The 15170-nt window shown below is 37.4% G+C and overlaps 1 protein-coding gene across 1 annotated transcript in view; it reads right to left on the bottom strand.

Annotated features, from left to right (window-relative positions):
* The window catches only part of necab3 (N-terminal EF-hand calcium binding protein 3), a 38824-nt gene that overhangs the window by 16963 nt on the left and 6691 nt on the right, over window positions 1-15170 (bottom strand). Inside the window, exons 3-8 of the mRNA XM_063910005.1 lie at window positions 7400-7508; window positions 5775-5800; window positions 4678-4775; window positions 3310-3446; window positions 840-961; window positions 76-155 (exon numbers count right to left, since the gene is read on the bottom strand). Of these exons, the coding sequence (XP_063766075.1) occupies window positions 76-155; window positions 840-961; window positions 3310-3446; window positions 4678-4775; window positions 5775-5800; window positions 7400-7508 (572 nt within the window). The remainder of the gene's footprint in view (window positions 1-75; window positions 156-839; window positions 962-3309; window positions 3447-4677; window positions 4776-5774; window positions 5801-7399; window positions 7509-15170) is intronic.

The raw sequence follows: 15170 nt of genomic DNA, 5'->3' as shown, positions 1-15170 counted from the left end.
GATGATCATATTTGCCTAATCTGTCAGATTTGATTAGCATCCTTCTTCAAAATATATACAGAAACAGTTACACACCTGACACTCCAGTTTGTCCAGCAGCAGCTGCAGCCTGTTGACTTGAGAGCACCAGTTTTCTCCATCTTCCATGCACACACCTGGAGACAAAACAGTACTAAATCATCAGATTGGCCAAAAGCAATATAAATGTTTTAATATTCAATTGAAGTCAAGAGACCAGACATCAGTTGAGGGCAGAAAAAGAGAGCAAAACTAGAAATGGAAAATAACGATATCTTTAATATATCAATATCTCATGCTCAGTCTATCAGAATAAGTAAAGAAGACAAAATAAAGCTTAACATTACAGAATTGTCTGTAGGAAAAAAAAACGGCATATCATTTGGAGTTGGGGTTTTAAAAATCTGTGAGAAACACAGATGCACTGGTTGACATCTTCATGATAAAAATGTACACTGAAGTTTATTTTGAGTCAATCCCACATAAACCATCCTGCTGCCATAAATTCTTGCCTATCAAGTTGTTGGCAGCACATGCCTTATTTACTCTTGTTGGAGGAATGTTTGTTAAAAAACAACAATTCCCAAGGAAACTATATTTTTGCAGCTTTTAAAAAACAAGTCACATTTATTAAAAGATTACATCTTCAGTAAAAAAAAAGGGGGGCTCAAGTTGAAGAGATACAAATGAGAAATTTTTAACAATGTCTCAACTAATTTTTCAAGTTCAATTGTAATGCTATAAGTAAGCTTTGGGGTTCGAGCAATTTGTTGAGGTTGATTAGGAAAGAAATATTAAATATTCTGTGATATTCCACATACCAGTGGTCAAGATGTTGGAGCAGGGATCTGAGGGGGACAAGGACAGGTTATTTTGGATCCTGCGACCACACCTCCGGCCATTCCTCTGAACTGCCGTCAGCTCCGGTGCCTTTACCTCTCTCCTGCCATGACACAGTGCAGGCCCGCAGAGACAAAAACATCAGAGAGAGAGAGACAGCATCTGTCAGCGGGGTACGTGGAAAAAATAAACCACGAAGAAGATATGGCAGACCCAAGTAGTCACACGGGAATGGAAATGGAATTATTGATAGAAGATATATAGAAGGTAAGGAGCAAGGTAAGGAAGGATGCATTAATTCATCAATAATTGATAAAGTCAACACTGTGGTAGGTTAATGTCTCAGAGAGAGAGAGAGATTTAAGACAGTGGGATAGACCCCTGCACTTACACAATCAAATATTCAGACACACACAAACACACATAGTTTGTTCTTGTTAGTGTGCATCTTTCTACATCCTTTTATTGTGTTATTGTGTGTGTGTGTGTGTGTGTGTGCTTGTATGCGCGCACAGTGTCACGTTGACAGCGCAGAGGGAGCACACTGCTAGGAGGTTCTCATGCTGAGAACAGCCTGGAACCCAAAGGCCACTGCAACAGCCTTACGTCCACTGCAGGGAAGCAGAGGAGAGAAAATAAGCTGTTTGTTGCCAACTCAATACACCATGTCTCTTATTCAGCCCCACCTAACACACTCCCTCTTTCTCTTCCCAGAGTCTATACCCGGTTGCACAAGTATTTATTTGTGGCCAAAAAGATCCTGATCATGCCTTTCTTTACACCCCCTCTGTCCTTTTTTTTCTACTCATCTTGGACATTCAGCACCATTCTGGCATTCATTCAATTTTTGTATTCATCTTTATTTGCCATGCCTTTCTCCATGACTCACTTGTTCTGTATTTCAATGCCACCAATATCATTTTTTTCTCATACTGCTTCTCCTCTGCCTCCCCCAGTCCCTTCTCAATAATTCACCTTGGCTATAATCACTACATTATTTCCAATAATACCAGTGTGCTACCCAGAGGGGAGAGAGGAGAGCTGTGCCCTGATGCAGTTGAACAGACAAATCCAGCTGCAAGCTGCCAAGTAAGCTAGCCACAGAAAGCATCCTTGTTATTTAAAATGTAAGCAGTCAGTTGAAACTGTTTAAAAGCCATTTGTTATGACATTGACCCGTGGAAAGATAGATTTTTACTTATTAAATGCTGTTGATGGATTGTTTCTCTTTGATCATACTCTGCATTGAATTGATTGAAGTACTGCATCAAATAAATGCTGAGGTTTTTGATGAACTACAATGCTCAGGACAAAAACACAGTTTTCCATGGCAATAATAAGTGGAATTGGTTACAGCAATTTAAAGTTTAGTTTTCTTTTCTATGAGCTCTTTTTACATTTGAATGAAAGCACTAGGATCTTTGACAGTAATACTGAATTTCAAGCAGCCTGCCTATTAGTGAGGCAACTGGTTGAATAACTGTTAGAATGGAGCAGATAATAAGTTCTGTGTTACAAACAGAGGGGCTTTTGATGTGGCACTGATTAGAAGAATTTCCTTTTGGCGAAGACCAGTGCTGACTTCACTGACAACAGTTTCATTTTTAATGGGATAGAGGTTGTGCAGATGTGCATTACAGGGCTGCTTTCTTGCAGGATTTTCAATAATAGGTTGTAAAAGAATAATATATTAAGTGTAGCATTTTTCTTGACTGATTGTGGTATAAAGCTATAGATTAATTTGCCTTAAATGTAATGACAAATCTCTCCATCAGGCCTCAGCAACATCATGCGCCCTACTAAAACTTCCTTAACCACAGCGAGGCTTTTTTCATCTTTGCTTCCAAATGTTAACCTGCAGGCTGATGTTTCTCAAGCCAGAAGAACATCATTGTTTAAGATCTGGCTGAGAAAATATCAATCAAATGTTTGTATTGTAATGGGTAAAAGCCTAGAAATAAACTCAAATAAAGTAATAATTCAAAAAGTCAAAGGACGAAAATGCTGAGGAGATTTCATGCCAACAGGAAGGTTGTGAGTGTATTTACGAATAAAACCCATTAACTTAACTGGTCTGCAAAATCCCCTATGGGTGAGATTGTTGTTTTGTTCAGCTGTTTAAGTCGAAGCACCTTGTTACAGACACCATGTTGATGGTAACAGTTCTAGAAAGATGGGCATGGTTAAAGGAAACCAATGTGTTTGTGTTGCACAATTCTATCACAATAACTCAATGTGCTTTTGCACTGAAAGTAAATATTTTGTTCTGATACATAACTGTTACCTTGCAACCAAATGTTAGCCAAGAATCCTCTTTAGTTCACAAATGCATTTCAGTGAAGGGCCTTAATCAGAGTGAGGAAGAATAGTTTGAGGCTATGTTATAAAAGAAAGAATGTGTTAAAATATGTAAAAGTAACACATAATACAGCGTAATTGTTCAGTACTAACGGTGCAGGGCTGCTCTGCTCTTCAACAGCCTCCATGGCACACTGCAGGGACCTCTGTAGAGACAGAAGCTGACTGGATGTCTCTCTTAGCATGAACCTGGTGACAAACTGGCCCAACACACTGGAACCCAGGTACTCCTGAGAGAGACAGAGTGACACACAGGAGGACAGGTTCATTCCCATAATGCACAGTTAGAGGCAACAAGGAATAAAAAGCAATTCAGAGACAAGACATTTCTCGAAAACAGTGCCATGTAGTTGTGACCTGTGAGACAGCGGCAATTAAATGGGCTAATTCATTCTTTGAACACATGCATTATTCAGTACCTCATATCCAAATTCCAAGGTGGAAGGACTTTAATAGGTGCCATAATTGTTGCTTGCATCCCTAAACAGAACTATGATTATGCACTCTTAAAGGAGTCTTTGCATGCAATGTGCTAATGAAGTAGCAGCACAGCTCTCTGTGTCCAAAATCAAATTGACAAGTAGCCCCTAGTGGAAATGCATCATGGAATTAGCAGTCAAGAGCACACTGTGATGGACCACAGCTGCCAACTAGCTATTTCAAAATCCTTTAAGGAATTTTCCCACTTCCTTCAACAAAGATCCAAATCAGAGGAACAAAGGGGTCTAACTAAGAGAGGATGCACAATTATTCAGCAGACATCTCCTCTCCTATTGTTGATTAACAAGCACTAATTTTTACTGTAGTATTACAATTCAAATCCTTGAATCAAGGTTGGAACCTAAAAAGAATTAAGGCAATTTCACAATATCTGTTTAACTGCAATTAAATAATGCATGGACTGGGGAGCGAAATGTTAGGTTTATTTGGGCTTTTGTTTAGAAAATAATAAAAAGCCGACAAGTGATTATCTCAAACTCTGGACCAACTGTGAAAAACTGTGGAAAATATGATTATTAGCCATATTATTTTTTGAGCCATCATTCCGATATAACTCTCATAGCTCTGCAGTAACTTTAGACAGTCTATGTAAATATGAGGCAACCTCTACCAGAATGTTAGCTTAGCTTAGCAGGTAACTGCAAACCAGGGGAAACAGCTATCCTGTCTCTGTCGAAACAAAATCTGCCTAATTATTGTGCTAATTAACATGTTGTGTCTTTGTATGTAGTATTTAAACAAATGAAAAAGATAACTAGTGAGCTTTATTGGGTCGATTAGCAGATTGCCTGCTAGCTGTTTCCCAATGGTCCCATTCTTGTTACGAAGTTACAGTAACTCAACCAGTTTTGCGTGTGTGTGTGTGTGTTTGTGCCAGTTTCATATCATAGCCTACTTATATTCACTCAGCATGTGCTTTCAAACTTGATTAAGGTCAAATTCACATAATGCAAAACTTACCTCTTTAGTTTTATCCATAGCCTTTAGAATGGAAACATTCAGGCTCTCAAGAGCTGAAAGTACATTCAGATACTCCCCCAGATGCTGAGAGAAATAATCTAATAGGAAATAGGAAACAAGCTGTAAATGTCATTCATATCATGACAATCAAAAGTTGATTCTGAAAGTTGGAGACAAACACAACACACTAACCCTGTTATAAGAAAAAGGTCACGAGTATATTTAAAAGATGGGAAATAAAAATATCCATATTTAGTAATATAAACAAGTTGTTTAAATGCATATAAAGTTGACATGCCTGTGCACCAATAACACTCAATGCTCCTCATGACATGAAATGGATACTGTCTACAGTTGGGGACAGGTGCAATAAAGAATTATTTAAATGCAGATATAACCAAATGATGGATAAACTCATTCATTTAACCAAAGAGTACGGAGAGACGTGAGATTAATGGATCAGCAGCACCTTTTTCACTCTTCTTACTTAGATTTAATTACGTTATTTCCCTGAATTGTAAGCCTATCAGAAACTCACACTTCATGGAAGACCTTCAATTTCTATTGACGTCAGATGGAAAACAAGCTATTTCTGTTCAATAAATTATGCAGATATGTTATTCTGGGTACTAATGTTATTTACAGTTCCATGCCCTATTTCTTCACTTTATACAGGCTATTTGACCCACATGCATTTTTAAGATGATAAAAAAACAGGGCAATAGATATGTGCCAGGTTTTTTTCTCATTATTTACAGATTATAACAGTGTCTCAGATGAATGTCGGTTATGATGTTGTTTCTAGCACATTACAATACTTATTTCACCCCAACAAAATCTAAGAACAGAGAGGACTTCAGCAAGAAGTAGACATTTTGGGAAATCCCCATATTTTTGAGTTGGACGAGAATAGTGATACCAACCTTTTTTCAAAATGTCAAACTATTGCTGTAAAGATTTTCTGTGCTACTAAATCCTTAAGAATATGGATACACAAATAAGACAATCTCTGAAGTTGCTTTATCTTAAATACAGCAGCTCTACATAAATAAAAGTAATGTGGTTTAATAAATCAGACAATGCACTTCCCCACCAACCTGATAGCTTGTCTGTGTCCAGATTGCTGCAGGGCATAACATAAAAGGAGATAAATGGGAAATGTATCGAGAAAGTTAATTAGGTTAAGTCAAAGTCACGCTGCTCTTTAATTCAGTAAGATAAGACAGCACAGATAAGACGTGTTTAATGAATTAGGAAAACACCAGTAATCATAGTTCTGCTTGGAAAGTGCTTTAATAATACAGTATAGCTTTTTCAAGATAGAAAAGCAAGTTAAAACAGTTCCTTTTCTTACCCCACTGTTGTTAACACATTTGAATCAATATTCCTTTGTTTACCTGTCTCGGCTCAAATATTACATTGGGTGTTAAATTGTTCTCGGTTTGGTAAAGGCGGCATCATTATACCAGTATACGAAAAATTCCAATGTTGCTTTAATGACATATTTTAGGTCATTTTCACTGCCAGATGCACACCATAAGTGAAGCTCCTTAATGGCTGCTGTTATTAGAAAGCTCAAACAGCGTGTTTGGGAAAAACAGTATTTGTCTTTTTTTAAGTCACTGTTGTAAAAATCTCCATTTTGATAGAGACAATAAGGTCCCACAGGCCATCATTACAATGACCAACACATTTGTATTATTTATACTTTTCTTTGTTTTGAGCTGAGAGGGAATATTACATGAATTTGAACAAAAGAGTTTGTATCCAAAAGTGATATTTATGACAGCACTGTTATTCAGAACAAGAAAGCCCTTTAATGGGACATCTGAGATAAGTTCATGCCAACTGAGTCAAAGCTTGGAACATAATGGGACAGGTCTGAGGGCTGGTGTCACATCAGTGACAATCCCTGCGTTACAGCATGTCCAAGAGCAATTTACACACTGTGATGGGAGTACTGAATTGTTGTTGTAGACAGTTACCACACTAACTGTAATTTCTTGGTGCACAACAGAAAAACATCTTAGAAAGTAAATTAATCAATTCTGGCCAAAGTGTTTCTGTGCGTATGTGTGGGTTTGTTTATTCTGGCAAGTGCCATCTGTGAAACTAATACAGAGACTTGACAATCACAGTGAATTTATTTTTAACTGAGCTGATATTTGACAGCATTGCTTAGTCTTCCAGTGTCGTAAAATGTGTGTAGTTGGAAAAAGGTTGCCAATGCTTCACTAATACAAATAAAGATCCCTTATACGCCAAAGACAATAAAGAAAACTGGTTTTATAGAAAGGATAAAACCATTATATTTACCACAACAGGGGAGACATGGTCTTTTCCACTGTGGCGGCAGTGAGTTAAACATTCTCTGCAGACCAGTGATTTCACCAGCGACCTTCAGGCTGATTCCTTTGATTGCAATTTTGGGGGAGAACGCATTGAAGTGGCTGCTGTATTCCAGAGTATTTTATGTCCAAGGAAGGGGGTAAACATTAAGTCAGCCTGCTTGAGTTTGGCTGCAGGGCTTATTTTTTACTGAAGACCTCCCTCCAGCTGTGAAACATTTAGCCTGTGACTGATTACTTGAAAGGGAAACATTAACTGTGCCTTCAAGCATCAAACACTTGCTGTTTAGTTAGACTTCTTTCTAACTGGGAAAGGCACCATGTTAATACAGCATTCATTTTTCACCATTAGGGATTGCAATTTCAAAACTCACCTAGTTTTTCGGCCATCTATGGAATAGAAAAGCTCCTGCAGTTCCTCAGTAGTCAGGATCCCATCTGCGAAGTAAGCATTGAACTCGTCAAAGGACAGCTTGCCATCATCTGAAAAAAAGAAACACAGGCCTACATTATAACAGAACTTGCAACAATAAGGGTGTAAAATAAAACATCATTTTTTTGTCCCAATTTTCCCTTTTTATTAGTTCTTAAAAACGGTGGGAAAAGATTTCAATATGACATCTTTTAATTTCAATATGACATCTTTTAATTAGTTGTTCTGTTAAACCAACAGTCCAAAACCAACATTTTAATTTGACTAAGAATCAATTGACTAGTTGTTTCAAAACTATTTTTTACAGTTTGTAATGGTGGCATGCACTCTAACCTTAAATTCAAACTTGGTGTCAACACTATTTTGTACAGATCTCAAAAAGTCCTCATTACCAAAAAATCTATTACAACATAAACTGCTGACATTCCACAAACTATGACTTTAAAATTGTAAGAGTAACATTTTGTCAGCAGATTTAACTTTTTCTATCCATCTTTATATTCTGTGATTGATTTTTCTGTGCATTGTCTGTCAAAAGGTGCTGCAAAATCAATAGAAGCAAATAAAAAGCTTGTCATCTGTGAAGAAGAGGTCCTTTGTGAGCCTAGTTTCAATCTGTCTACTGGCGGAGATTACACAGCTCAGTCAGCAGTTAGCCTGCCAGAGGAGCAACAATCTGCTAGATGTTTTAATCCTCAAAAACGATTGTTGGCTGTGCAGAATGACAGAAAGGCAATCAAAAGAGAGTTGGACAATCAGTAGGTCAATTTGAACAAAAGACATAAAGGAGTGGCCAATATGATAAAATGCAGTCAAGATGGCATCCAGGAAAATATTTAATGTATTTAATTAAATGTATTATGTCAACAGATTTCCCATAACTGTGTTAGGTTAGTTGAATGCAATAAAACTATGTTTAAATAAACATATTAGGTGCAACTTAATATTATTGCTTTCAACTAACTAATCTGTTGAAATAATACATTTATTAAAGTCAACGTTTCAGTTTTTTTAGTGTGTGAAGTACACTAAAAACAATTTGAAATGTTGACTTAAATACATTTATTATGTGAACAAATTACACATAATTGTATTAGGTTAGTTGAAAGCAATAATAATAAGTTTAAATACAAAATAATAGGTTCTACTATTGTTCTCAAGTAACCTGTGGAAACTGTTGACATAATACATTAAACAAAGTAAATGTTTAATGTTTCAGTGAATTTGTTGAATTAAGCCAAAGGACTGGTTTTGTCACAGAGGTACAGACATGTTTCTGAAACAAACAAAATCCCTCCAGCCATGTCTTAGAGTGTAGGACCGCTGTTGGCTTCATAACCCCTATTGAGTAATCCCCCGAATAATGACCCTGTCTAACCAAAGACAAGGTAAAAGGAGAACCGTTTAATATGCCATGGAGTTACAGTTGGCAGAATCAGCAGTGCTGAAAACTCAAGGGCAAGCTTGGAGACCATCTGTTCAGCCGGAGCCTCGGCTTCTCATTACCTTTGAACAGAATGTGTAATGTGCTGGCCAAGACAATGCATGTTTGCTGACCATTTACTTCCTTTTTCTCTCTTTTCAGTTTTTGTTATCTTAAACTCTTAATGTTTTTTTCCTCCTCAATTAAAGAGCCTGATCAAACTGACAACTTTACTTTTGTGATTTAAAGAACAAAAGATTTTCAGTTTGGCTCTGTGCCTGTCATTCCCTTTTAGAGTTACAACGTTAAACATTCCAGTACTAAAGAACAAAATAGCAATACATTTAAAGGCTATCAAAATAAATTGCAGTACAAAAGCGTGTCCGCATCTTGCAGCATGCTAATATCTAGTATCTAGGAGCTAGTAAATGTGGATGATCACAACATTTCATTGTTCATCGCTTATGGAGCATTGGATCAACCTTGCATTTAATTGCCATCAAGTGTACGTTATTGTTTCTATTGTGTATGTAAGCATGAAGGTCAACATGCGACCATTTTATTAAATGTTGTAAATCAAAGCTACTTGATTTGTGTAGGACAAAACACCTTGGTTAGGTTGAGGAACAAAATGATGGTTTGGGTTAAATAAGTATGTGACGTATAATAACTAGGTTAAGGATGCTACACATGAATGTCACAAAGCAGTTAGAATCACGTGATTATGTAGACTACATTTTCCATCGGCACTACCAACACTATGTGACTTCCAGCATCCTGCAGGCAGCAGTTATGCTCAAAAGTGACACTCCTGAAAATCTTTGATGGACTACTGATGACTACTGGCAGTCTCCTCTTTTCACTTTGACAGTTCTGGGTTAAATATCTTCCTCATGAGAGAGGATAGCCGCAACAACTACACAAGCCTCTATTTGTTATCATTAAAGAGCTTTATCATTTTCAGAAACTATTATGGGCTTCTTGTTCCATGGCTTATGACTCAATTGAAGTTCCTTTTTACAATTGACTAAGGCTACTCCCACCTTTGTATTACATTTTTGTTTACTTACATTTACTTCTACAAATGCAAAGATTATTTTGTAAACAACAAAAATAAGGCAAAAGCAGTAGACCTACAGATGTTTATTTTGCTCACATACTGTACATTAGGCGACAAACTAATCATTTGTACTTAATTTCACCTAGATCCCTGAGGGACGATGGTTGCAGTTGGCTTCGAAAGATAGCATTTAAAGCATCAGGGAAACGAAGATCCACTGTCAGATGAGGGGATTACGTGTTTGCTATCTCAAGACTCATACCTGCTGGTCTCCTCTCAACTCCAATTTAAGCATCCTCACGTATCCGCCTTGATAATTTTGGTGATGTGAAGATGATAGGAAGATGGAGAAATTGATACAACATTTACTTGCCGAACACGACAACCTTGTTCAGTCAAGTGTCTTTTTGAAGTGATGTTTATCATTTATGATGCTTTCCATTGCTGTATTATTCATCATTGGGATTGTATTGGTTGTACTGCTAGGAACGGATTTATTGTTTAGCAGAGTTTGGGGTCAGGACCCCATCCAAATAAAATTAATAAGCAGAAATTGCTCGAGGTAGATCTCTAGAATTTATATACCAGAACACAAACCTATGTGACACAAACCTGCTATGGGTCATAACTACAGTTAATAAACTCTCCCTCTCTCTCAGTTCAAACAGAGCAGCCGCAGCATTCGGTTACTAAACAGATTCCCAACCCAAACGCCAGCTGATGCCTCTAAATTAATAAATCATTCATGGTTGCAAAGCCCAACACACATAAGGAATACACATGGGCTCCCTAAGTAGATCACAGTTTCCAAAAACACTCGTAAAATACACATTAAGTATATTAAGAACTTATGAAGCATGGCTCCCGTCATGTTTCCAGTTAATGTGAAGCTATTCCTGAACCTGTTACAAAAACAAAACTAGTTTTTTTAAGTATAACTTAATCGTAGTCTGCAAATGCATAATATTTTTGCATCAGCAAATGTTGTTGATCTTGTTTTACTGTAAAACAGGAGCTCTTTTAACTTAAATTTTAAGCTATCTCAGTTTTTCACAATAGAATATTTCTGTGCAAAAAGCTATAAGGTGTGTTCGGGACCATGTACACACACACACACACACACACACACACACACACACACACACACACACACACACACACACACACACACACACACACACACACACACACACACACACACACACACACACACACACACACACATACACATACACATCATTTTGAAGCTATGTGCCTCTTTGTATCATTGCTAGCCATTTTGCCAATTTTCCACAACACATACAGACAGCTTCACACTAACACCTGTGTTGCAGCCAAAGTGTGGGACCTACCGACTATTCAACTAGCAATTTTTCTAGTTTCAATGTTTCATCAAAAACAACAAATCACCAGTGAAAGCTGATGTGGCAAAGAATATTCACAGCACAGCTGGAAGAAAGGCAACATTAAACTCTGTAATATCGTCCTTTACATGGAACCCAAATCTAAGCAGTTATAGCCTTCAGAACATTTCCCGCACAGGAAAACACATTATTACATTAAAAAAAGAGCAATAAATCACACTGTATGTTGAGTCAAAAGCAATACACATTGCTTTTTATTACTCAGCCTAAAAAGTCACTTAGGAAATTCAAGCCGATAAAAATGTTTCCATAAAAAAATGCAAGGGTGCTAAAATGTGCTGATTCTGCAACACAGAAGGACACAGCCATATTGTATTTAGCCGTTTCTACTTATAAAAGAATCCAGAATACCTGAAAAAAAGTGCTCACAAAACCAGAGTAATCAAGAACCAAATGAGCTCGGAGGAAGTCCGTTAAAGTAGGGCACAAAGTAGGCCGCGCTCTTATCTCTCCAAAGGTCAGTCCCATTGCTGCAGCCTCTCCAACATGGTTTATAGATAAGCATGAAGGCATCACAGCTTCAAAAACACGTTGGTCACATCTCTTTATGGCAAACTCGTATGCACGACTGTACCCACATCTTTCTACATTCTGGTATTCTGTTCCATCAGGCCATCTGTGAGGAAAGCTGTGATATAAGCTGCCTTCAGCTTCATATCCTAATTTAAGCCTGTATGCTGATTTTAGATCGCATGTTCTACTGCCTCCCGATTCTCCACCTTACTAAGGTAGCTTGCTGGTCTTATCCTGAAGAAGTCATGCGAAAAGTGAGGTTCATTAAAAGCTAGTGGGAAGAGAGGACATGATCTCTTCAGCTATCCCACTGGAAATCATCTTTCATTTATGAGAAATATGAATATCTCGATAAGAACACAACATTACCGAGATACGTTTGAAGTTTAGTTTTATATTAATTGACCCAATTTTTCAAACTAAAATAAAACATTCTAACAAGACTGCTGGTCTGTGACGATTTAGCCAATTAGGTTGTGACAGTTAGGACTAATTATCCTCAAGAGTTTATGTATATCGGTTATATTCAGTCTGAAACCACTAAAAGCATATGCTTGGTGTAGGATTTGGCCTCATAGCGGAAGAGCGAGACATTTACTCAAAAATCCTTACCTGGGGCTTTGTTTTATTGCTGTTACTGGTGGCAATTGCAAAGTGCAGAGGTGAAAATGGGCATTGTAGAAAAAAAGGCACAAAAGTGAAAAAAATTGTATCATAAGTAACCCGTGTCAGCAAATGCACAAGACTTGACCTCTGACTATGAGGCTCCACCACTTGCTGCCTATCCAGGCCTATAATGCACTAATGCCATGCGCCTATCCCCCCTGGCTTTACTGGTAGATCTTCCTCTGACACAAACAACTGTATTTTGAATTCAACTAACAGATGCACATGTACATGGGCACATTTCTGTGCACATCATCGATCCTGCCGCATCAGTATTTATCCTTGTAGTTCCGTTCATGTAGTTCCCTGTAATGTCTTACACATGATACATTCTGAGTTCCCCACCTGCTTATTTCTTATGACTTTGGAGTCCCAATTCCTATTTATCAAACAGGATCGTTGGATCAGTCCACACATTTAGGGGATAACAGATGGAACAGATAAAACCCTTGGTAACTTTATATATTGAATATTTTTGAGTAAAAAATCCAACTGTGCTTGATGCAGAAATGTTTCACAATTGGTTGTTATAACAAAATGCACTGGTAAAATGCATAGCATATTAAGCTATGATGAGTTTGTTGTTTGCTAATGCTAGCTTGGTATGCTAATGATATTGTGAGTGCTAAAGCTAGTTAGTGCTACAATGACTTTATCCTAGCAAAACATACAAATATCCATCAACCAGCAGGAAGGAATTAAAATAGTATTGTATGTCTCTTGGCTGTGTTTAAGAGCTGTGTGCAACGTACCTGTTATAAGGCATGGAACAATCCCATGACACTTTGGCTGCGATCAAATAGTATTTTTTGGCTTTTAAGAATTAAGTAGCTGCCATGATAAGAGCTGTTCTAATTCTTAAATGCTATGTACTATACTATACTACTATATACTATAATGTTTTTTTTCTTATTGCCTTAGGCATAGGGAACACTGGGTCATCATTTACAAAAAGAAAGGCGCTAATGACTTCCCTTAAGTCCTTAAATTAATGCAACACGCCATTTGGCTGTTTGATTGTAGCTACTTTATGAATAAAGTGTGATTGTGCATTTAACAGGAACTTACTTGGTTCGTACAGTTTTGAGTTACTTTAGCCTACTCAACAAATACAAGTTTCAGTTAAATGCAGAATGAGACCTTTCCGACATTGTGCTGTATGCTCCACAAATATATTTTTAAAATATCAGTTCATAATTTAACATATTCCGCTGCTATGAATCTTATCTGTATTTTCCTGATAATACAGTCTAATCCCAGTGGTGTCTTGACTAAAGATAAAGAGCAGTGAATGTGGCACAGTGTATTTCCTTAGTGGTTTTCTTTTATATTGATGCTGCTCCTTTCCTCCATTCTTTCTCCAAGACTAGTTCAGTGATGACAGACATCGCAGTACAACTGTACAAAAGGCTCTAGGCATTTAATATGTTGACTTCTATAATGTAGTTACATACTTGCCTGTAGTACTTGTGGGTATATGGTTATGTAGGTAATATTCTACATTTGCCATGACTTTAGCCTGCTACGCTAATATGTTAACGTAGTTATGTGCGTGCGGGTTACGTCGGAGTTTGTACTTATTATTTTCATGTTCTCTTTTGTTTCAGAACCACACACACACACACACAAACATATACAAACCCCCTGTAACCATACGTCTGTTGCCCATTGGTGGCTTGAATATACGTCAATACAAGTGGTTAAATCATCCTGTCGTCGTCTCCTTGCATTCTCCAACATACACCTCATACCCTGAACATCCTGGCCGTGAAGCAGTGTTCTGGCCAACACTCCAGAGTGTGTGCAATGACAAAACTTGAATAGCCCCTTTACTGTCCTACACATCCACTAACCCTCACCCACAACAACAGTTATTATTTTTTGGGCCGGAAGTCATAAAACAATTCATCATGTACAAGACTTGTTATAGCAAAGGTTGAGCTGTTGAGAAGTAATTGCTATTTGGAGGCATGCTGATTACAGCCGGTGTGAGCGCAACAAAGTCTCGCTGATGTCCTCTCTAAAGTGATTGGCTTTGACTTATTTTTTCATCTGTCGTTAGACAGAAAAAATATATTCATAATTTAAGAATGGCGTTCTTAGCCACATCACAAGCAGAGGCAAGGAGCACAGATTAAAAACAGAGAAAATATGTAACCTTTGATTCAGTAAAGCACAATTTCCCTCTAACTGCATAAATGAAAGGGATATATCAGGACGTTTTTAGAACATGGAACATTCAAGTTTGTCTGGCTTTTATTTCTATGGTACGGATAATGCAATACGTCGAGACGACTGAACAGGTCTTCTTGCAGCATTATTTTTCCATCAGCAGAATTCACATTACATAATCCTGACACTTTGAAATAAGTACAGTCCTGGTTAAATGAGCTATTTTAAATGTGTCAATTGCTGTTGAAAAAAGTCAGCAACACAGTCTAACATGAGTTTAACATGGGACCAATTGTTGTGCCATCCTGACAAAATAGTTTCAACACAGAGAAAGTCAAAAACTATAAAAAACCTGTATTGAACTCAGTCCCAGCTTTAGTCCATGATGCAATTCACCTCAAACACAACGAACATGGTGCTTTTTCTCTAGAAAACGTGTTATGAGATAAATCCA

Source organism: Eleginops maclovinus, chromosome 20 (assembly GCF_036324505.1).
Source record: "Eleginops maclovinus isolate JMC-PN-2008 ecotype Puerto Natales chromosome 20, JC_Emac_rtc_rv5, whole genome shotgun sequence".
Classification (NCBI taxonomy): Eukaryota; Metazoa; Chordata; class Actinopteri; order Perciformes; family Eleginopidae; genus Eleginops; species Eleginops maclovinus.
Note: the sequence above shows the minus strand (reverse complement) of the source record. Positions and strands in the feature narration are given on the sequence as shown.